This window comes from Cetorhinus maximus, chromosome 9 (assembly GCF_964194155.1).
Source record: "Cetorhinus maximus chromosome 9, sCetMax3.hap1.1, whole genome shotgun sequence".
NCBI lineage: Eukaryota > Metazoa > Chordata > Chondrichthyes > Lamniformes > Cetorhinidae > Cetorhinus > Cetorhinus maximus.
The window spans coordinates 77,768,550-77,793,868 of NC_135887.1; the positions used below are offsets into that span (position 1 = coordinate 77,768,550).

The window sequence follows — 25,319 nt, forward strand, 5'->3', positions numbered from 1 at the left end:
CTGATCGTTATGGTGGTGCAAAAAGGTGCAAAAATTGATGTAAAGGCCTTCATATCATGCTTGCAAGCGTCATTGAAGCAGAGCTTTGGGCATTCTACTGGTCTTCTGGCTCCAGCTAACCCACCATACAAAATATCCTTGGGTATGCAGTCGTCTTCCATCCTGTGAATGTGATCGAGCCAGTGAAGTCACCTCTGCTTAATGAGTGCCAACACACTTGGGAGATTTGTCTTTGAGACAACTGCCGCATTCGTGATTTTGTCCCCCCATGAGATGTCTAGCATGCGCCATAAATAGCAAAGGTGAAGGAGGTTGTTGAGCTTCCATTCTTGATAGCTATAAGTTGTCCATGTTTCACAGCCATACAACAAGATGCTGAGAACGCAGGCTCCATAAACCAACATCTGGGCCCTAAGACCTTGGTCCCATGGTTCTATAATTCTGATTAATGCTATGTAAACAGGCCAATGTAAGTTTTCCCTGTGTCTATTCCTTTGCACACTTTGGCTATCAGTCGAACCTGAGGCCATCACAAACATTCCCGCTTAATTGTTATTCTACTGCCTATTAGTTGTTTTCTCTCTCCTCCTCCCAAATCCCTGTCTTCTGTCATTATGCTTCTTTCATTTCACCCCACCCCGGGTATTCTGCCTTCCAAAATCCCTACCTTAACCCTTTAGTATCCTCAAACTTCCTACTCTTCAGCTGCCATCCCAGGCTTGACCCCACTTCGATAAGCCTACAGCTTCCCTCTTTGCCTTCCTTGTTATCTTCCGAAAGACTTAAAGAGGCACTTGGCACTGCCTCATTAGCAGCAGATGACCCTTTGAATATGGAGGCTGGTGGGGTGGAAACCTTCTAAGTACCCTCTAACAGTATACCCCCTAATGGGTAGGGCTGGTAACACTGAACCCAAGAGAATATCTAGCATAAATAAACAAAAATGGTCTCGTTAACCCTTGGTGTCCAAAATAGAAACTGTTTCATTTTGCCAGTGCTAACATCCTGCAACTAGAGGAGAGATTTTTGCAGTCTTGTCATTACATTCTCCATGTTCATTTTGGACAGCCATGCAGTTATTTATTATTAAAAAAGTAATAATTCTCGCATTGTAAGTGATTTGCAGTGGAGGAAAATTCACATTTTAAAAGCTACACAATTGTTAATCATGGGTAAATGCTTATTTCATCATCCTGTTGCCTTTTGAACCCATTAAAACCACAAAAACTTTACACCTGTTAGCTGTCAAAAAGCTAGCACATTTCCTCAGTTATCTAATGAGATGTGGCAGTTGGAGACGAGCTGCTAGAGATGTTATGGTAATTAAACTGCTGGCAAGCCTACACTTGTTTTATGTTGTGCATAATGGCACCCAGCACAGCCATGAATAGCCCTAATAAGATTACTAGATTACTGAACCCTCCATATCATATAATCAGTAATATTATGTTTGTAGAAATATCATATTAAAACAGATAGACAGAAGAAAAAAAATCTAAACAATGAAGAGGTCTCCAATTTTAAATAAACAGGTTTTCGTTAAGAACATGCTGACCCTGTTCAGTTCTCTGAATGTCACACGCTCCTCACTGTAACACACCCTGACATATTCTGCACTGCTTCCAACAGCAGTGTCTGACATATCCAACAGTGCTTACTCCAACACACTCTGACATACCCTAGTAACGTCAGTGTAGCACTCTCTGACATACCTTACACAGCTCACTCTAATTCTCGAAGACCCTCACCACTCTCCGTAACACCCTCAGACATGCCCTACGCTGCTTGCTACAACTCTCTGACATACCTGACTTGCGTCATTTTAATACTATCTGACATACCTTACATTCTTCACTGTAATACTGATCGACCCTCACCCCTCACCGTAACATTCTCTGACATATGGGAATGGCAATATAGTGGTAATGGTTACTGGACTAGTAATCCAGAGGCCAGGACTAATGCTCCAGAGACTTGAATTTCAAATCCCAGCCCTGCAGCTGAGGGAATTTAAATTCAATTAATTAATAAATCTTGAATAAAATGCTAGTCTCATTAATAATGATCATGAAACTACCCAATTGCCGTAAAAACCCAATTGGTTCACCAGTGTCATTCAGGAGTGCAAATCTGCCATTCTTACCCAGTCTGCCCTGCATGTGATTCCAGATCCAAAGCAATGTGGTTGACTCTGAAATGGCCTAGCAAGTCACTCAGTTCTACCAACTGCTACAGAGAAGTCAAAGACAAATAAAACTGGATGGACCATCCGGCATCAACCTAGAAACTGGAAATAACAAAGGCACTCCCTGTCCCAAGTCCTCCTCGCCAGCATCTGGGAACTTGTGCCAAAATTAGGAGAGTTGTCCCAAAGACTCAGCAAGCAACAGCCTGACGTAGTCACACTCACTGAATCATATCTTACAGCCAATGTCTCAGACTCCTCCATCATCATTCTTGAGTATGTCCTGTCCAACTGACAGAATAGATCCACCAGAGGCAGGGGCACAGTGGTATGCAGTCAGGAGGGATTTGCCCTGAGACTCCTCAACATTAACCCTGGAACCCATGAAGTTTTCTGGTATCAGGTCAAACACGAGTAAGGAAAACTCCTGCTGATCACCACCTACTACCGTCTCTCAGCTGATGAATCAGTACTCCTCCATGTTTAATACCACCGGGAAGGAGCACTGAGGGTGGCAAGGGCACCAAATATACTCTGAGTGTTCATTGCCCATCAACAACTGTAGCTCAGTAGCACCACTACCCCAGGTTGGCAGTGTCCTGAAGGACATATCTTCCAGACTGAGCCTGCAGCAAGTGATAAGGGAGCCAACAAGATGGAAAAACCTTCTCCTCACCAATTTACCTGTCACAGGAACAGCTGTCTATGACAGTATAGTTAGGAGTGACCTCTGAACTGCCTTTGTGGAGACGAAGCCCTATCTTCATACAAAGGACACCTTCCATCATGCTGTGTGGCACTACCATTGCTCTAAATGGAATAGATTCAGTACAGATTCTAGCAGCTCAAAACCGGGCAATCATGAGACACTGTGGGCCATCAGCAGCAGCAGAATTGCTTTAAATCACAAATTGTAATCTCATGCTGCGACATATCCCTCACTCTGTCATTACCATCAAGCAAGGGGAATCAACTGTGGTTCAATGAGAAGATTTTTTTATTCATTCATGGGAAGTGGGCGTCGCTGGCTCGGACAGCATTTATTGCCCATCCCTAATTGCCCTTAAGAAGGTGGTGCCTTCATGAACCACTGCAGTCCATGTGGCGTAGGTACACCCACAGTGCTGTTAGGGGGGGAGTTCCAGGATTTTGGACCAGTGACAGGTGAGGGAACGGCGATATATTTCCAAGTCAGGATGGTGTGTGGCTTGGAGGGGAACTTCCAGGTGGTGATGTTCCCTTGTGTCTGCTGTCCTAGATGGTAGTGGGCGTGTGTTTGGAAGGTGCTGTCTAAGGAACCTTGGTGAGTTTTGCAGAGCATCTTGTAGATGGTACACACTGCTGCCACTATGCGTCAGTGGTGGAGGGAATGAACATTTGTGGATGGGTGCCAATCATGCGGGCTGCTTTGTCCCGGATGGTGTAGAGCTTCTTGAGTGTTGATGGAGCTGTACTCATCCAGGCAAATGGAGAGTATTCCATCAATCTCCTGACTTGTGCCTTGTAGATGGTGGACAGGCTTTGGGGAGTCAGGAGGTGAGTTACTTGCTGTAGGATTCCTAACCTCTGACCTGCTCTTGTAGCCACAGTATTTATATGGCTCGTTCAGTTCAGTTTCTGGTCAATGGGAAGCCCCCAGAACATTGATAGTGGGGGATTCAGCGATGATAATTCCGTTGAATGTCAAGAGGCGATGGTTAGATTCTCTGTTGTTGGAGTTGGTCATTGCCTGGCGCCTATATGGCGACCATGTTACTTGCCACTTGTCAGCCCAAGTTATCCAGGTCTTGCTGCATTTGTACATAGACTGCTTCAGTATCTGAGGAGTCACGAATGGTGCTGAAAATTGTGCAATCATCAGTGAATATCTCACTTCTGACCTTATGATAGAAAGAAGGTCATTGATGAAGCAGCTGAAGATGGTTGGGCCTAGGATACTACCGTTAGGAACTCCTGGGACAGAGATGATTGACCTCCAACAATCACAACAGTGCACCCAACAGTGCAGGAAAGCATGCCAGGAGCAGCACTAGGCATACCTAAAATAGCATGCCTACCTGGTAAAACTACAACATAGGACTACTTGCATGTGAAACAATGAAATCAATGGATCAGATTAAAGCTCTGCAGCCCTGTCACATCCAGTCATGAATGGTGGGGGCAATTAAACAGCTTACCATAGGAGGAGGCTCCACAATTATCCCCATTGTTAATTATGAGGGAGCCCAGCATGTGAGTGCAAAATACAAGGCTGAAGCATTTGCAACCATCTTCAACCAGAAGTGCCAAGTGGATGATCTCAGCTCCCTCCCAAGGTCCCAACCATCATAAATGCCAGACTTCCGGCAATTCGATTCACTCCACGTGATGTCAAGAAAACATTTGAAGGCACTGGATACAACAAAGATTATCAGCCCTGAGGACATCTACAACACTGGCCCCTACTTAACCATTTGAAAATTTGCCCAGATGTGTCCTGTCCACAAAAAACAGGACAAATTCAACCTGCCCAATTACCGCCCCATCAGTTTACTGTGGATCGTCAGCAAAGTGATGGAAGGTGTCACCAACAGTGCTATCAAGCGGCACTTACTCAGCAATAACATGTTCACCAGTGCTCATTTTCAATTTCACCAGGGTGACTCAGTTCCAGACCTCATTACAGCATTAGTCCAAATCTGGACAAAATAGCTGAACACAGAGGTGAGGTGAGAGTGACAGCCCTTTATCAAGACAACATTTGACCAAGTGTGACATTAAGAAACCCTAGCAAAAGTGAAGTCAATGGGAATCGAGGGAAAACTCTCCACTGGTTGGGGTGAAAACTTTATTGCCATTCCTTCATTGTTGCTGGGTCAAAAGCCTGAAACTCCCTCCCTAACTGCACTGCAGTTGCACCTACACCACAAGGATTGCAGCAGTTCAGAAGGCAGTTGACCACCATCTTTTCAAGGATAATTAGGGATGGGCAATAAAATGCTGGCCCAGCCAGCAATGCTCACATCCCAAGAATGGAAAGGAAATCTACCATCTTTACCTGGTCTGGCCTACATGTGACTCCAGACCCATAGCAATGTGGTTGACTTTTAACTGTTCTCTGAAATTATCCTGCAAGTCACTCAGTTCAAGGGCAATTCGGGATGGACATCAAATGCTGACCTTGCCAGCGACACCCAAATCCCAAGAAAGAATAAAAAGATATCCTGCACTGCTGATTATAACACTTCCTAGCATGGTATCCCTTAATGTAGTGCTCTTTATTGCCTTACACTGCTCATTGTAACGTTCTAATATACTGATTCTTGCTCACTGTAACAGCCTCTAAAATGTCCCATATTGCTCACTCCAATACTATAATATGTTCTACTCTGTTCTCTGTAATACTGTATTGTCCCCCACACTCATTAAGCACTTCCTAATATCTCCTACACTGCTCAGTGTAACACTCTTTAATATCTCCCACACTGCTAACTTAACTCAGAAATGCAGTGCAAGTTCCTGAAGATAACTTGATAGCGTTTGAAATAAAAACATACCTTAACCAACAGCCATAAGTGAACCATATAATTTAAATGCAATTGCACCCTAGGCTCACTGTTATTAAAATGTCTGCTTTCAAGCATTAATTGTCTAGAATTCTGATCAAACAATAATTAGCAGGTTTCTATAACGAGGTGCTCAGAAATATAAAAAAAAATCTTGAATTCTAAGGTAAAGTGAGAATATATCTTATTTTTTCTATATAGAATATATTTTGCTCTTTCATAAATACCAGATTACATTGACTGAAAAATACAAACCAATATGATTTCAAATCAAATATGCCCTTTTGCTTCTTAAGTTTCTGCTTAATCTGTATCCACTAGTGCTCATAGAATGATAGAATAGCACAGCAGGAAGCTATTCGGTCCATCAAGTCTGTGCTGGCTCTTTAAAAGAACAATCCAGTTAGTCCCAAACCCTTGCTCTTTCCCCATATCCCTGAAATATTTCCTCCTTCAATTCTGTTTTGAAAGCTACTCATGAAACTGTTCCACCTCCCTATCATACAACACATTCCAAATCCTACCTACTCATCGCGTAAAACATTTTTACCTCAAGTTGCCTCTGGTTGCCAATCACCAAAACTGGACACTCTAGTTATCAACCCTTCAACCATCGGAAACAGTTTCACTTTATTTACTTATCTAAACCCTTCATGATTTTACACAAATTTTCTCTTAGCCTTCTCTGCTCTAAGCAGAACAACTGTAACTTCTGCAGCCTATCCACATAACCACCTTTCACCCCGGAACCATTCTCGTAAATCTCTTCTGTACCATCTCCAAAGCCTTCACATCTTTCCTGAAGTGTGGTGCCCAGAATGGACATGATTCTTTAGCTAGGGCTGAACTAGTGTTTGACATAGTCTTAGCATAAAATCCTGGCTTTTGTACTTGATGCCTCTATTTATAAAGGCCAGGATCCCATATGATTAACTGTTTTGTGAACCTATTCTCCCACCTTCAAAGATTTTGCCCAAACACCTTCAGGCCTCTCTGTTCTTGTAAAATTGTACAATTTGGCATATTATCTCTCCAAGTCATCCTACCAAATTGCATCTCTGCACACTTTTTGCATTGAGTTTCATCTGCCATGTATCTGCCCATGCCACCAGCCTGTCTATGTCCTCTAGAAGTCTAATACAATCTTCCTCACTGTTTAATACCAATTCTGTGTCATCTGCAAGCTTTGATATGGTGCCATGTGTTTGTTAGTCCAAGTCATTTGAGTATATCAAAAACAGCAGTGGTCCTATTCTTGAACCTTGAGGGATGCCACTGTATACCTTCCTCCAGTCAGAAAAAAACTGATAATTCCCTATTTTCTATCCCTTAGTCAATTTTGTATCTGTGTTGCTACTTCCCCTTTTATCCCATGGGCTTCAATTTTGCTGATATGCCTATTGTGTGGTTCTTTATCTAGCACCTTTTGAAAGTCTATATACACAACATCAACTGTACTGCCCTTATCCACCCTCTCTCTCATCACATCAAGCAACTCCATTAAGTTAGTCAAGTATGATTTGCCCTCAACAAATCTGTATTGGCTCTCCTTTATTACTCCATGCTCATCCAAGTAGCTGTTAATGTTCTACCAGATTATTGGACCGAATCCAGTGAAGCTCCCAGGAGCAGGAAACGAGATGGGCGGGGGCATTTAACTATGCAGGAGGGAAAGGAAGAATGTCAGCTTCCCAACAGCAGGATGAAAGTTGGGAATTAAGTTGGCGGTTGATTGAAGGCAGATTGTGGTACCTGATGGCAAGCAGCGGGAACCTATTTTTAATGCATCAGTATGTCATGCATATTCATTAAAACACACGGTCACCAGATTAAATTGTACCTTTGTGATTAAGTCAGCAGCAAACAAGTAACACATAACTTCAGCAGGTGAGGGTGGATTTGGAGTGACGAGGAGTTGTTTTTCTTATATGGAGAACTTTGTTGGACCAGAGGAAAGGACGCTGAGCTGGTGCGTTGACCGCAGGTTGTGGCTATACAGGGAGGTCGAGGCATGGCTGTCCAAGAGAGGGAGGTCGGATTGTGGTGACGCTAAGAAGGGTGGTGGGGAAGGATCTGGATGGCAAAGGGAAGGTCAACCTCTGTTGAAAACAGCTCAAGCACGTTAGAGGGGAGATCAAGGGTGATTGATGGCAGGTCGAGGGTAACTTAGGGACAGTCAAGTGTGATAGAGGGAAGGTCGAGGATGACATTTGGCGCATCGAGGGTGACAGTGGGGGCAGATCCAGGGTGCCAGGGGAAGCTCTAGGGTAATAGGTAGTTGATCAAGGATGTATTGGATGGCTCAAGGATCACAGACGGCAAGGTGATGGAAGGAGGGTTGAGGGTGATGGAGGAAAGATTAAAGGTGACTGAGGGAGGATGCAGGGTGATGACTTGCAGCTCCAGTGTCAGAGTGGGAGCAGCCAGGAACATAGTTGTGTCAGCTGGAAGAGGTGAAGATCAGGCCGAGGAGGGATTTGGTCACAGTGGGGTGGTTGGAGACCAGGGTGTGGTCGATGCACAGCAGTGGGCTCCTCATTGGTCCGCAGTCATCAAGTCAGGAAGGAGGACCAAATAGACTCTGCTGACCAGGTTTTTATTGGTCTTCTGCCCACAGTTCACTTCAGGCTGACAGAATGGGTCTCGTGGTTCCCAGTGTTTTTGATGGTGTGGTAGAGGAGGAGAGGAACCAGCAGAGGATGGCCCAGTGCCAGGCCCAGCTACAGCCAAAAGAACAACAAAGGGTGGTCAGGATGCAGGCAACTAGGGGCTAGTGTGATGCCGAGCAATAGCGCATCACCGAATATACTGCACATGGAGTAACTATCTACAAATGTCAGAGAAGCAATATCAGAGACAGCTGAGGATATCACAGCAGTCAGTCAATGTCAGCTGCTGCAGGAAGACCTACAACCCATATAAAAGCAAAATACTGCGGATGCTGGAAACCTGAAACAAAAACAGAAAATGCTGGAAAAACTCAGCAGGTCTGACAGCATCTGTTGAGAGAAAAAAACAAAGTTAACGTTTCGAAACATTAACTTTGTTTTCCTCTCTCCACAGATACAGTCAGACCTGCTGAGTTTTTCCAGCATTTTCTGTTTTTGTTTCAGACCTACAACCCACCCTGTGGAATGGGAGGCAATCCTATGTCAGTTGCCTTAAAAGTCACCACTACCTTGAACTTTTACATCACTGGGTCGTTCCAGAGCTCCATGGGGGACATGTTGGGGCATATGACATCATTGTGCAAGGATTAGAGGATCCAGATTAAAGTTTTTGGGCAAGAGTTGTAGGGGGAATGCGAGGAAGAATTTATTTACGCAGTGAGTGGAAATGGCTTGGAATGTGCTGCCCATGAGGGTGGTGGATTCAGAAACAATCAATGATTTCAAAAGGAAATTGGATGTGCACAAGAAGGGAATAAACTTGCCGGGCTACGAGGACCAAGCGGGAAAGTGGGACTGTATAGATTGCTCCACTAGGAGCCGGCATGGTCTCAATGGGTCAATTGGCCTCCTTCTGTGTCGTAAACGACTCTATGACTCTATGTGTGACACCTCCCAGTCAGCCACACAAAAATGCATAAGGGGGTTGACCAATGCCATGTTCAAAAGGGCTGATGATTTTGGGCGACCCTGAGGGCCAGGAAGCCAGAGCTGTTGGATTCGGCTGCATCACTGGATTTCGCCAAGTGAAAGGGATGATTGATTGCACACATGTGGCACTGAGAGCTCACTGGGAACAGCCAGCAGCATTCATAAACTGAAAGGGGTTGAATTCCATCAGTGTGCAGCTGTGACCACTGAAGACGAATCCTGTAGGTGTGTGCTCACTTCCCAGTGAGCTCTCATGGCTTTTACATCCTCACTCACTCTCAGGTGCCACAACTGTTTGCTCCCCCTCAGCAACTGCAGGGATGGCTCCTGGGGGACAGGGGATATTTACAGAAGATCTGGCTTATGATACCTGTGTGGAACCCACAAAGCCCAGCAGAGGAGGGGTGCAGTGTCACCCATGCCCCAACAAGGACAACAATAGAACAGACCATCGGACGCTGAGGATGAGGTTCCACTGCCTGGATTGCTTAGGTGGAGCGCTGCACAGTATGCAGCACACTGATCATTGTGACCTCCTGCTCCTTACACAACCTAGCACAATAAAGAGGTGAGGAATTGCCAGCCAGGGAGATGGAGGAGCTGGATTCATCCTCAGATGAGGTTGAAGGGGAAGAATCAGAAGGCCTGAGGTGATACATGGTGCTTCTCCAGCTGCAGATGCCAGGGTGATGGAGCAACACACCAGACAGGCCCCTGAGACTCTCAATGGGCCCAATTTTAGCCAGTGAGGCCCCTGTAAGATTCTAATCTGTCTCTCTCTGAACTCACTGCACTCCGTTCTCTCAGGTCCAACCCCAACATTGTCATCAAACCCGCTGACAAGGGTGGTACTGTTGTTGTCTGGCGCATTGACCTCTACCTCGCGGAGGCTGAGCGTCAACTCGCAGACGTTTCCTCCTACCTCTCCCTGGACCATGACCCCACCACAGAACATCAAGCCATTGTTTCCAGGACTGTCACTGACCTCATCTCCTCTGGAGATCTTCCTCCCACAGCTTCCAACTTGATAGTCGCCCAACCTTGGACGGCCCGCTTCTACCTCCTACCCAAAATCCACAAACAGAACTGTCCTGGCAGACCGATCGTGTCAGCCTGTTCCTGCCCCACGGAACTCATTTCTCATTATCTTGACTCCCTTCTCTCTCCCCTTGTCCAGTCCCTTCCCACCTACATCCGTGATTCCTCTGACACCTTACATCACATCAACAATTTCCAGTTCCCTGGCCCCAACCGCTTTCTCTTCACCATGGATGTCCAATCCCTCTACACCTCCATCCCCCACCAGGATGGTCTGAGGGCCCTTAGCTTCTTCCTTGAACAGAGGCCCGAACAATCCCCATCCACCACTACTCTCCTCCGTCTGGCTGAACTTGTTCTCACACTGAACAATTTCTCCTTTAACTCCTCTCACTTCCTTCAAATAAAAGGTGTAGCTATGGGTACCCGCATGGGCCCCAGCTATGCCTGTCTCTTTATGGGGTATGTGGAACATTCCTTGTTCCAGTCCTACTCCGGCCCCCTCCCACAACTCTTTCTCCGGTACATCGATGATTACTTCAGTGCTGCTTCATGCTCTCGTCGGGACCTGGAAAAATTTATTAATTTTGCTTCCAATCTCCACCCCTCCATCATCTTCACATGGTCCATCTCTGACACTTCTCTTCCCTTCCTTGACCTCTCTGTCTCAATTTCTGATGATAGACTGTCCACCAATATCCATTACAAGCCTACCGACTCCCACAGCTACCTCGACTACAGCTCCTCACACCCCGCTTCCTGTAAAGACTCCATCCCATTCTCTCAGTTCCTTCGCCTCCATCGCATCTGTTCTGATGATGCTACCTTCAAAAACAGCTCCTCTGACATGTCCTCCTTCTTCCTTAACCGAGGTTTTCCATCCACGGTTGTTGACAGGGCCCTCAACCGTGTCCGGCCCATATCCCGCGCATCCTCCCTCATGCCTTCTCCTCCTTCCCAGAAACATGATAGGGTCCCCCTTGTCCTCACTTATCACCCCACCAGCCTCCGCATTCAAAGGATCATCCTCCGCCATTTCCGCCAACTCCAGCATGATGCCACCACCAAACACATCTTCCCTTCGCCCCCCTTTACGGCATTCCGTAGGGATCGTTCCCTCCGGGACACCCTGGTCCACTCCTCCATCACCCCCTACTCCTCAACCCCCACTTATGGCACCTCCCCATGCCCACGCAGAAGATGCAACACCTGCCCCTTCACTTCCTCTCTCCTCACCGTCCAAGGGCCCAAACACTCCTTTCAAGTGAAGCAGCATTTCACTTGCATTTCCCCTAACTTAGTCTACTGCATTCGTTGCTCCCAATGCGGTCTCCTCTACATTGGAGAGACCAAAAGCAAACTGGGCGACCGTTTTGCGGAACACCTGCGGTCTGTCCGCAAGAAAGACCCAAACCTCCCTGTCGCTTGCCATTTTAACACTCCACCCTGTTCTCTTGCCAACATGTCTGTCCTTGGCTTGCTGCATTGTTCCAGTGAAGCCCAACGCAAACTGGAGGAACAGCACCTCATCTTCCGACTAGGCACTTTACAGCCCTCTGGGCTGAATATTGAATTCAACAACTTTAGATCTTAAACTCCCCCTCCCCCCATCCCCACCCCGTTTCTTTTCCCCCCCCACCCGCTTTTTTTTTCAATAATTTATATAGATTCTTCTTTCCCCACCTATTTCCATTATTTTTAAATCTAAAACTAAAACCTTTAGTCTTTCCACCCCACCCCCACTAGAGCTGTACTTTGAATATCCTGTTTTCCATTCTTAATTAGCACTTTTCTCAGACAAAGACCACCACCTTCAACACCTCTTTGACCCTTTTGTCTGTGACATCTTTTGATTATCTGCTCACACCACACCCTCAATGTGTTTCTTCACCCCCCCCCCTCCCCCCCCACCCACCTTAAACCAATTTATATTTCTCCCTTGTTGAAACTATGCTGCAGTTCTGCCGAAGGGCCATGAAGGCTCGAAACGTTAACTGATTTCTTCTCCGCCGATGCTGCCAGACTTGCTGAGTTTTTCCAGGTAATTCTGTTTTTGTTTTGTTTTGGATTTCCAGCATCCGCAGTAGCTTTTAGCTTTTTGTTTTTATCCCTGTAAGATCTCTTGATTTCTGCCTGAAGAAAAGTCATTGTGGAAGTGCCACCACATGCAGCATACTCCCTCCAGACAACCCTACAGGTCCACAACCTCTGGCACGCTGGAGGGGAACAGGTTTCAGGCTCTTGTCATGAGCAAGCCTACATACATGGTCCCATCAAAGCTTCACGCACCTCTGATTGGGAAGAAGGTCGCTCTTGACTCAGTGACACACGCTCCAATCCTGGCAAGGCCTCGCTAAGAACTCTTTGCATTCACCTGAAAAATATGGAATGCCTCAATTGCAGATGCTGCTGAAACAACAGCTTCTGAGGGGTGATAAGGGGATGAGCAACATATGGCTTGCCAGCGAGGTTCCACCCCTTCGACCTAACAAAGGTTGACAGACAAGAACCCACCAAATGTCAAGAAGCTCAGATTTGCCACTACCTCCGAGGCTCCCCAATAAGTAGTGTGTCCATAACCCTGACATCAGTCATCATTGAGTTTCAATGAAGCACCAGGCCTTTAAAAGCCCCTATCCAGTTCCAAAAGTCCCAACATGGCCATTCAACACACATCAATAAAGTGCTCAAAACTATACATAAATTTACACATAAATTTACAATTTCTGAGAATGATTGGACACCTGTACCACCTTTGTGCCATTAGAAGGTTTCTCACTTAGGTTTTCTACCATGACACCTTAGTGCAACCCCAACATCTGCAGCTGAGGTGGAGGCAGCCTGCTGAGTGCTATGCCCCATTGCCTGAGATGACCTTGGCAGCCACCCTCTGGAAGTCCATTGCCAAGAGGGCTCTGGCCTGCTGAGGGTCTCCTGCACAGGTGCAGGTGCACCCTACGGGCCCCACTTACTGGAGGCACTCGGGTCATTGGCCGGGGTAGGAGGAGAAGCAGTTCACCCCTGCAGAACCCTGAGATAACACCCCCGAGGAGGATTTATGGCACTCCTCCCTTCTGGTGCATGATAGCACCTCTCTGACTCCAGGAGGAGAAGAGGCCTCATCCCTTTCTCACTTAATCAAAGGTGTAAAGATCCCATGGCCAGGGTGATGGAATGCAGGTCCAAACACATATCTGACAGCCACTGAGTGTTCTGCTAGACCTGACTCTTCACAGAGGAATCCATGCGCTTACACACCAGAGCCATGACATAACTCATGGCTTGGATGGATTTCTCCACTGTTCGCTCTATGTTGCGCATAGCCTCTGACGTCTCTGCCACATGTTCCCCTGACTGCCTCTGCATCCCTGGCAGGTTTTTGTGGCTGTTCCTAAAGGCATGCCATCAAAATATCACAAGAAATAGTGTGTCCATAGCCCCTAATATTAGGATCAGCATGGGTCTGGTCTCCAGCAGTCCTCTGACTGTCAGGGACCTCGGCTGTCACATCCTCCATCAGCTACTACTCCTCCCCCGACATGTCTGTGATGTACTCATCAGATTGTGACCCCGAGCCTAATGTCAAATATATTCCCACCGAGGTGACTGTCTCTGTGCTGGCGGAGGCTGTGGGACAATGTTGTGATGCTGCATCCTCTGAGTGTTCTGTGTCATCATCCTCAGAGGTGGAGTTCTGGTGTGCTGCAGACTGTAGCCGACGTGTCTCCTGTCTGTGAGGACCTGCAATGGAGAACACAAAGAATTAGCTAGAGGTAATGCACAATCACTTTTCCCAGTGCAGTTTCACTCCTGTCTTAAGTGTGCCCAGCGCTCAACACCAGGTTGGAGATATCCTTACTCTGTTGTGTTGACTCTCTGGCCTCACCATCCACAACTGGGTGTCAATCCTGCTCCCCAAACAGGTCGACCACCACTTCCTCTGCAGGGGTCAATATGCAGAGGTCAGGGACACTGCCACCAATCTTCAAGCGCACATAATGTGCCCTTTTGTCCTGTAGGCAGGCAGAAGGATTAAGAATCACCTCAATGGACAGCAAACTTCTTTAAGAGCATACAGTCCTATGACAGCTAATGTCTCCTCCCTAGTATGTTTTCCACACATGGACTCTCCTGAAACTGGTGCAACTTTCATAGCATGAACTGGCACCCACACATTCAGTCCACATGTTCCATCTGGTGCTGAGACCTGGAACCCAAGCTCTTGCCTGACATCTCTCTCCATTCACACATTGTTTGATTCCATAATGAATGCCACTTTGAGGTGATTATACCATGCCACATTACCCTTGCAGGAGTTAATTGACACTTTTGCAGCATTACACCCAGTTTCACTGTGTACACCAAGGCTGCTAACCTCTGCTGCAATCTCTGTCCAGGCTGCCATGGTCAGGTGGGGTGAGGGGGTTCTTCTGCTACCATCCCTGGGAAATGGGACCTCTCGCCGCTCCCTGGCAGCCTGGAAGGATTGCTAAACCCTGGGACCACTCATCGTCTGCGCTGAGACATAACTCAAGCAGCCACTCACATAGCTGCTGGATTTCAGAGTGTGTATGCCTGTCCAGTTGTGCCCAGACCTCCAACTCCAAGAGATAACGGTGGGTTGTCGACCTCCTGCCCCTCCATCCCCACCACACAATTAGCCAGGCCCTTGAACCTGAATGTGTAATTGGCTGGCCGCCATGTGATTGCATGTGGCCAGCCATCTCGCCCACAAATAGAAACGCAATCCTGGTCCTGCCATCAGGACAGTCGACACAACCACAAGATTTCGCTCATTGTTTCTAACAGTTTCTCTAGTACTGACGTTAAACTGAGATTACTGCCTTTTTCCTTCTCCCCGTTTTTGAAAAAGGGTGTAGCATTTGCAACACTCCAGTCCCCTGGAAATGTGTGTTCATGTTAATGAAAGGGATCTGAGAATAAGGACACATTGGTGCTACATTGTTTATGTCTTCATTTGCATCCTCACAAGACAGAGCAGGAAAGCTGATCGACTCGAAATTACTGCCTGAAGACAACTTTCCCTCATTTGTTTATGCCTTTACTGCAGGCAGTGAGTCGAGGAAATCAACCTCATCATTTACTCATGTCTACATTTTTGTTAAATCTTATCCACAGAGGAAAATATGCATTCAGGGCAGTGATGCCCAGTAGAAATCACTGACTAGCCAAAGGCGTGGCTACGGCAACATGCACTAATTTTAGTAGTAAGCACCATACACACAATACAGGGCCTGAATTTTCCTCTTGTCGTGCGTGCATGATCGGCAGGCCCGGGAGCGGCTGGGAAACAGGCCACCGACTGCGATTTCATGCTGGGAGGCCAATTAACAGCCAGCCAGCGTGAAATGCGCACTGTAAAGCTCAGCGCTGGCAGGATAGGGGCAGGAAGAGGGTGGGCAACAATGACACCGCAGGCGTGGGTGAGTGCTTCCACTGAGCTCCCTGAAAGCAGACAGCTGCCTCAGAGAGCTGCAGACCTGCAAATAATGAAATGAAGCACTAAAAAGCTGCAAAAAAAATGTCCAAGCATCACAAACACCTGAAAGCATACTTCAATAAAAATGCTGTCCCAGATATTTCTTTTTATTTTATTTCCGAACGGAGATTTCGCCCCGCCCTTGGATGAGGTTTCATGAAAAATGTAAAGGCCGCCTGGCCAATGCGCCCATCCGCCAACTGTGAGGTTGGACAGATCACGAAAAATCGCAGACAGTTGTGCTGTTATTGGCCTTAATTGCTCACTTAATTGTCGGCGGGCGCACGCAAAAGTCGGAAGTGTACCTGCCAAGTGAAATATCACGCGAGTGCGCGATGACGTCGGGACGCTTGCCCAATGTCATCTCGCGCAATTTCACGCCCAGTCGAGTCGGGCGCGCGCCCGCCCACGGGACATAAAATCCTGCCTCAAGTAAACGTGCTTCACCTGGGTAACCCCCACCATTCAGCGCAACGCTTTGCAGTTTTTCTTTCTCATTAAAACATTTATCAGACACGGCACAGTTTGGTGCAGCTTTTAGATTCTTGTCCAGTAGTTGTGAGCTTTGTCTGACAGGTTACTGAGAATATTGGCTCAGACAAGTCATGTCAGACCTGTCATTGCTCTCTAATCCCCTGGATGCTGCCCCCACCCGCCTCCCTTGCTTTCATGTGGCCTGTTGGAGCCGCTTGTCATGGTCAGCTTCTTTTCTTCAACTGGCTTTGGCTTGGAGTGGTTATTCTAATTAGTTGAACAGATTATGTTGACAGCTCCCCTCTCCTTACAATTGTTGATCTCTGACACCATCACCTGTGTTATAGACCATTTTAGCATATAAACAATAAGCTGTAAGCAAGGCAGGGAAGCACACAATGATCTAGATACACTCTGCTTTCCATGTTCCCCTTTCACCATATGGACTGAGATCATGTGCCCAGCAACAGTGTCTAGTACTTAAATTTTATTTATTGATCAGAAATGCAATTCGCCATGTTGGGCAATGTTTATCCAGGAAACCAAACGTTTAATGTCACTGCCATGCCACTAATGGCTGGTTCAAATGGGGGAATGATCTATCCCATCTTTACCTGTGAAGTTGCAGGCCTTTGCTTATTTGTGGTACTTTCTAATATAGGCTGGGTTTTCTTTCCCTCTCTAGCTCCACCGATAGATCCATCCCGGGTGCAACACATCCTTCCACCCTGTGTGTACTCACCAACTTACATTGTGAAGGACTTTCCCATCGCTCGCTACCAAGGACTGCAGTTTGTAAGTTTTCGGTTCATTTTCTGTTTCTTCGGGCGGAATTTTATGGTCCTGCCTGCTGGCGGGATTTTACGGTCCTGCCGAAATGAAAGGATCTTTGAATGGCTTGCTACGTTTTACACCCTCACCTCCGCCATGACGGGGCCATAAAATTCCTCCCTTTGTCCAAGTTCAAGCAAAGATTAACCCAGTGCTTTAAAGGTCTACTGGAACCTGTTTTGCTGATTGAAACCTAATCCTGTTATCAAGTTTGAGGGGGATGTAAATTCATAATTTATTCTTCTCCCAATAAATTTCTGCATGCACACAGCTACTGGCGATTATGGAAGATATTTATCAATATGATTGATTGTCTTATTGCATTCCTATTGAAGTTATACAGGTCTTGCTTTGACAAACAGGTTGTCAAACAGAATTAATTAAAGGTACTGAGGTTTTCTTTTTGCGAAGCTGGAGTGAAGCCTGTTTAGGAGTTACTCAGTTCCTGTGTTGTGCATGTTGCAAAAGTCCATGCTGGTAATTTAAACTCCTCTTCTTGCCCCTCCTTCAGTATTTTTGTAATGAAACATTTCTTGGTATTTTATAATTAAAAGGAAAAGGGAGGTTGAGTGGGGGAAGCATCTGGCACTGAATTTATTCCAGATCAATTTTCTGAAATAAGATCTTTAAAATGCCTTGTATTATATAAAACTTAGTTCAGACCTCTCATAAATATCTTAAATGCTTCATCTACGTTGATTTACTTCCAAGTGTAATGATTGTTGTTATGCTGGTGAATGAGGCAGCCATTTTAAAACAGCAAGCTACAACAAGTCGCAGTGCGATGAACCAATTGGCTTGTTTTTGGTGGTCTTAAGGGAGGAATATTAGCCACCTCACCTGGAGAACACCTTGCTCTACAAATAACATCAAAGAGCCTTGAAGATACACCTCAGATCATTGAATGACAGTATGGTTCTGGCCTCCATCCATGCTATAAGGCCCGTCAAGTCCATGCTGGCTGTCTGCAACAGCAATTCAGCTCATTCTACTCCCCCTACCCTTTCCCATAACCCCATAATTTAAAAAAAATCTTCTGGTGGTTATCCAATTTGCTTTTGAAAGTTACGATTGAATCCCCCTCCACCAGACCCTCATTTGTGCATTCCAAATCCTAACCACTGTCTGCTTAAAATAAAATGTTTTCTTATGTCACATTTGGTTCTGTTGTCAATCACCTTATATCAGTGCCCTCTGGTTCTTGCCAAAGGGAACAGTTTCTCTTTAGTTACTCCGTCTAGACCTCTAAAGATTTTGAACACATTTATCAATTCTCCCCTCAGCCTTCTCTTCTCTTAAGCCCCAATTTCTCCAATCCATCCTCGTAACTGAAATTCCTCATCCCTAGAACCATTCTCATAAAATCTTTACTGCGCCCCCGTCAAAACTGTCACGTCCTTTCAAAAGTGTGGTGCCCTGAATTGGACACAATCATCCAGTTGAGGCCGAACCAGTGTTTTATAAAGGTTCATCATAACCACCTTGCTTTTTCACTTATGCCTCAATTTATAAAGCCCAAGTTCCTGAAAATCTTTTTAACCACATTCTTAACCTGTACTGCCACCTTCAACGATTGTGCATATATATCCCCATGTCCCTCTGCCCCGCACCTCCTTTAGAATTGTATCTTTTAATTTATATTGCCTCTCCTCATTCTCCCTACCAAAAGCTATCACTTTACATGCGTCTGGCCATTCCACCAGCCTTTGTCCTCTTGAGGTTTACCACTAACCTCCTCACAGTTTACAATATTTATAAGTTTTGTATCTCCAGAACAGGTAGACAGCTACTCGGTTTAATGGAGGTGAAATTCAACTTGGGTGGGAGTGCAAAATGGGCAAAAGTGAGACTGCAGCTTGCTTTACCCTCCTCTTGGTATTCTTTCCCATTGTGAAGTGTAAAATGCTCCCAGTTTGTTACTGCCCATTTTGTAATGCTTCTGAAGACAAATTTCACACCCAATGTCTGATTAATGGCATCTTCAGTGAAGCAGCATTCCTTCAATACCAATTTAAAATGTCAGTCTAGGCTATGTACTGGTCACCTAAATATTCACATTTGTCACCTTCACCTTTATATCCATCCAGAAAGTAACCATGCTGCAGGTGCTGCTTTCCAGCATTGGTTTCAAAGAAGTTGTTTCTTTTTCTAAGAAAAGTGAGGATGAATATTTAGAAAATGAACCTTTAGTGCCCATTTTATTCAGGTTTAAATTGTGAATGCCAAGCCTAATGTATTGGAGACATTAAGATGAAACTCCAGAGGTGGATCATACTGTGGACTGAAATTTGTTGCTGCAACTTTGTTTACCACATTCATTTAATCTAAATCCCAATCGCGAGTATAAATTATATAACTGCAAAAAGCCTTATTCCTCAAAGAAGTCACTTCCATAATACACCAAACAGGTACTGATAACACCTTCTTTCTGCAAACTTTTGTCTAATTGGGCCACATATAATTGACCTGAAAAGTTATGACTTAAAACAATTAATCACGGCCAACTTTTCTTTGAAATATTCTTGGTGTTTTGTGGTTTTTAGTGTGGTGAATGTCTCTGCTAAGGGGTGTGCTCTCTGTAACAATTTCGCAATTTAGGCACAGCACCTTTGTGGGCTCCAATGCAAATGCAAATTTTTTAAAAATCAAATTACATCTCAGCCACATTAGGGAATTTTATGCAGAAATAAATAATAGGGCAGAGTTTCTGCTTTGACTGCAATCGGAAAATTGGATGAAAAATGCACTTGAAATTATCCTGGTTAGGTTACAGTTTGTTTCGTGTTCAAAGGTAGCAGTGCTTTCTCATTGTAAGTCTTTATTGAACTGATCTAAAAATGGCAGCTTACAGAGAGCTTCCCTCATGGCAGAGGTCACGTGACTACACCAAGCCAGATAGGACATGTAATAATGTTGCATTTCAAAACCCAAACATCCCCCTTTTCCTAACGAACACAAGATACATTTGTATACACGATCATGTGTAACTGTGAGTTATCCAAGTTACCCACTATACACCCACTGTTTTCATGCATTAACAACTGTTTGTTCTACCAGTGAGTCTCTGCACCTGAATTTCATACATAGTCTTTAAACCGTGCAGGTCTCTTAATGGTAGTGTGCACATTGTCATTGGCTGTTCTTCTGGGAGATGTTTCTTGTCTGAGGAGTGTCATTGCCGGGATAACTGTTGTTGTTCCATTGCTATTGTTGGGGACCTGTGGACTTCTGGGATTGATGGTAGCTCTGTACTGAGTACAGCTGATGAGATTCTTTCTCTCTGACCAGCTGACTGCAGTGAAGGAACAGCTTCTCTAGTTGTCCATATATGGCTACGGTTGCACTGTAGTCTTTCACTTTCACCACGTACGATCAAAGTGACAGCTTCTCTACACATGTCCCAAGTTGTCACATGGGCTGGGTCCTGCTGAGAGCATCAAAGGTTTGTTCCCTGACTGGCTCCCCAATGCTCAGCTCTGGCAGTGGTTTGGTAGTCTTGCCAAAATGAAATTTGGCTTTCTGCCATTTCACCTTAATTTTTTAACTCACCCCTGTTACTACCTCTGATTTCAGCAGCTTTTTTTGCTATTGGAAGAGTAATTTGTGTGTATGTGACATTAGCCTTTGGACTGGACTACTTTCCATGTCTTTAGCTGGTGTGTTTCTCCACTCGAAGGTTTCCTTGTATACATCTGTGCTAGATGTGCTCAATTTCTTGATGATTCCTTTGGCGATTTTCACTGCTGCCTCAGCCTTTCCATTCAACTGGGGATAGTGTGAAGATGATGTAGTGTGTTGAAATACCCAAACCTTTGTGAAGCGGCTGAATTCTTCACTCGTGAACTGAGGGCCATTGTCACTCATCACAATGTCTGGAATGCCATAATGACTGATTGCTTTTAGGCGTTCTACTATTTGTCCTGTTGCTGTTGGAGTCAGCTAGTTTAACTCCCAGTTGTTAGAATAGTAGCCTACAATGATAAGATAATCAGTTCCTACTAGAGTGAAGAGGTCTACTGTCAGCTTTATCCATGGTCTGTCTGGGATGACATGCATCGTCAACAGCTCTCTAGCTTGTTTAGCTTGGTACTCATTACAAGTACTGCACTGGCCTAGGTGGTTTTTAATTTTATTGTTCATGTTTGGCCATCAGAGCACTTCTCTTGCCTTCCTCAGACTCACCTCAATTCCTTGATAGCTTACATGGGTGTGCTTCAGCATCTCTCCTCTCATCTCCTGAGGAGTGATGACTCTATTTCCTTTGTACAATATGCTATCTTGGGCTGTAAATTCATCTCGGTATGCCCAAAGTGCTTTTTTGACCACAGGTGTGTCCTTGATGCTCTCAGGCCATCCTTTCATCATTACTTCTTGTAGCACTTGTTGCATCTTGTTGGGTAGTTTGCTTGATTTGAGCAAGGTGCTTGTCTGTCAGATTCCATGTCTGTGCTGGGTTGATCACTTCCAGATCATGTCGAGCTGCTGTTTCACATTGAATCTGGAAGATTTCACATTCTATTGTAGCATTCTCAGCTTTCTTCACGGGGAGCACTGCTCTCAACAGCATGTCCGTGACGTACTTCTGTTTCCCTTGCTTGTCTGTCACATCCAGATGATATCTCTGTAAATGAAGTAACATTCTTTGCATCACTTTGGAGCAGATAGCAGTTTGAGAAAAATGATTTCAAGTGGCTTGTGGTCGGACTCCACTGTTACCTTGTCTCTTCCAAACAGGTATTGATGAAAATGCTCATAAACAAAAACAATAGCCAAGTACTCTTTCTCGATCTGAGTGTAACGTCGTTCGGTTTGCATTAGTGCCCTGGATGCAAATGTGACTGGTTGTCCTTGCTGCAGCAGAGTTGCTCCCAGACCCATCTTGCTGGCGTTACACTGCAAGGTAACTTCATCATTGACATCATAGGACTTCAGCATTGGCATTGTTGTCACTAGTTGTTTGATTTTAGTGAACCTGCTTCTTGTTCTCTTTCCCAGTATCACTGCGTATCCTTGGCAGTGAGCTGGCGTAATGGTGACAAATTAGGCAAAAATTTTACTAAATAGTTCACGACCCCAACAATTCATTGCACTGCTTTCACATATGTTGGTCACTGCATAGCTGCTACAGCTATCACCTTGTCAGGATCCAGGTGAAGATATGACCTATGTACTTGACTTCAGGCATCTTCAATTGCAATTTTTCCTCGTTCAGCTTCAGTTTCATCTGGCGAGCTCTCTCCAGCAATCATATTAAATTCTGATCATGGTCTGCAATGGCTTCTTCCATTGTGTCTCCACATCCATAGACTAGTCGATCATCCATTATTGCTTCCACTCTGCTAAGATCACTGACTATCTTATGCTGTCTGTGTTGATACTCTTCTGGAGCTGTGGAAATTCCAAAAGGCATGTGCGACCATCTGTACCTCTCGAACAGCATCCAGAGTGTTGTTAGGAAGCTGCTACTTTCATCCAGCTTCACTTGCCCGTGACTATCCTCTGCATCTAGGGTAATAAAGACCTTTGCCTTGGCAAGTTGCGGCAAAATTCCTTTGATGTTGGCACGGGGTAGTGAGATCTCTTCAGTGCTTTATTTAGATCCTTTGGGTCTAAGCATATTTGCAGCTTTCCATGTTGTTTCACTACTACCATGTTACTAATCCAGTCTGTAGGAGTTGTCACTTTCTTGATTACTCCCTTCTTTTCCAGCTCTTCTTTCTTGTCTTTTAGGCTTGACTTGAGGGCAGCTGGAACTCTTCTCAGCAGATGTTGTATTGGTCTTACACACTCATCTGCTTCTAGATGATATTCTCCTGGTAGAATCGCGACTCTGTAAACACATCTTTGTACTCCTCTAGGGTCTGTTTGGCTGTCAATGTTTTTGAGTGTTGCAACACATTGTAAACTTCTGTTGGCATGTTTAGGATTACCAGTCCAAGCTTTAGATTTGCTTCTGCTGAGATGAGTAGCTTTTGCCATCTATGATCTGGAATTCCAGATCTTCATTCTTGCCATTGCATTGAGCTCTCAAGACTCATTTGTTTTCTCAATGTGAGTAACATGCCATCATATAGCCTCAAGCTTAATTCCGAGGGCTTAATTTTTGGATCGCCGTTTTGAGCCACTTCGCACAGGTCTGTGAAGGCCATGATGTTGCTTCTTGTCGGCTTGATACTCTCCTTTTACAGTCATCGTTGTAGCAGTCGCAAACTAGTTATCACCTATAGACTTGATGGAACCAACCTGTTGTATCGTGTATAGTTCTTCATCAGACTCTTTTGCTGCTATCGCTCCAGTAGCCATCTGTATAGGTGTGTTTTGCTTATTTCTAGCCACACACTTGTATGCAAAATAGTTTGGCTTCTTTGCAGTTAAAACACTGCTTTCCTCATCCTGGACAATCCTTCTTTTCCTATGTATGATGTTTTCCGCAGTACTTGCATCCTGCCCTTTGTCTATGATTGCTCGGCTCTTTTGGCCTGTTATGTCTCTCAGCATAATGTATCTCCTAGTCTGCTCTGCCATACATATGCCCGATCTGACGTTTTACAAGCTCCACATTTCTACACACGTCCAACACTTTCCTGAGCGCACGTTTCTCCTGTTTCAGTAGACTTGCTCTCACTGAGGGGTCTCATATGCCTAAGACTATTCAATCTTTAATCAGATTATCTTTTAGTTGTCCAAACTCATATTATTCTGCAAGCTGTGTTACTGCAGTCACATATTGTTCATGGGTTCATTTGCACCTTGAGCTCTAGTGTTAAATATAAAACGTACATAAGTAATGTTCACTCAGGATTCAAAATGTGTGTTCAAGGCATTCAAACTCTCTGTCATCTGTTTCCTTTGCTTGAAGGATAGATTTGGGGTGGAATACAGTTTGTAGCAGTCCCTCCCCAGCAGTGTTACAAGTGTGGCTACTCTTATAGGCTCTGGCTTGTTAATTAAATCTGTTGCTAGCTCATAGCTTTGCCATTGCAAGCAAAAAAACTGCTGGTTCTGCCACATATCACCTCTCATTTTGACAGAAGCTGGGAAGGGTAAGTTTTCAGCAGCCATGTTAACTCACCCGTTATTTTATTGCAGCCTTCAGTTTGTGTTTGCTTTTCCTTGCCCTTTCTCAGCAGCTTTTAGCAGATTTGATCATTTCCCTGCTCTGCAGCATTTTAAGGGTTTCAAAACACTAATTTATCTCCACTTCCAACATCATGTTTCATATTGAAATATAGCAGTGCTTTCGCATTGTAAGGCTTTATTGAACTGATCTAAAAATGGCAGTTTGCAGAGAGTTTCCTTTGTGGCAGAGCTCATGTGACTACAGCAAGCCAGATATGACATGTAGTAATATTGCATTTCAAAACCCAAACATAATTCAATGTTTCCGCAAAATGCATTTTGTCACAAACCAGAAACCAGAGTGAATGGTCAGTGTAATAGAACACCGTCCATTATATTTCTTCTTTACATTAAAATAATCCTTGATGTATTTAAGAGTGATAACCTGATGCAATTTAATTAATGCAGCTGAAAATGCATTTATCACAAAAATAAGCGTTTTAAATGGTGTTCAGTCCTCCATCTGTGAGTGACCTGATTCACAATAACTGAAAATGACCTAAAACACCTATGCTAGACCATTTGATAGTTCTGGTGGTGTACAATAGTCAGTTTCTTAGCAAATTAATGTTTTAGTACGTAACGTCTTTCAAAACATGTTTGCCTACTAGTGCCTATGCAATTAAGAAAAAGTAGCTCAGTTTGAAGACCCTCCTCAAATAGACGTAATCAACGGAAACTGGCCATCCTAATTATTTTGATATAGGAGTGTGGCCGGTTAGTCTTTGGGCATAGTGATGTTTTAAATCTGCATTAAAGATCACGGAAACTTGATTAATCCTTGATGTAACTTGCGATTCAGTTTCTGCAATTTTTCGCACTGGTTCAGCTGACTTCACATGGATTGTGCTGTTGGGAAAGGTTCCATATATATTTGATCTGTTAGCCACAAAAACCTTTCTGGTGAAACAATTAATTAAAGTGACTCTCTTCTTCCTTCTTTCAATACTTTTCCTCTTAACACTTTAACACCTTAATTTAGTGCAGTTCCATGGATCCTGATTGCCCAAGTGGCTATTGCTCATATG

The 25,319-nt window shown here is 44.8% G+C and overlaps 1 protein-coding gene across 1 annotated transcript in view; it reads left to right on the plus strand.

Annotated features, from left to right (window-relative positions):
* LOC144684737 (N-acetyl-beta-glucosaminyl-glycoprotein 4-beta-N-acetylgalactosaminyltransferase 1-like) overlaps positions 1 to 25,319 on the plus strand; it is an 823,211-nt gene that overhangs the window by 693,650 nt on the left and 104,242 nt on the right. The window contains exon 11 of the mRNA XM_078548907.1: positions 17,027 to 17,136. Coding sequence (XP_078405033.1) covers positions 17,027 to 17,136 — 110 coding nt within the window. The remainder of the gene's footprint in view (positions 1 to 17,026; positions 17,137 to 25,319) is intronic.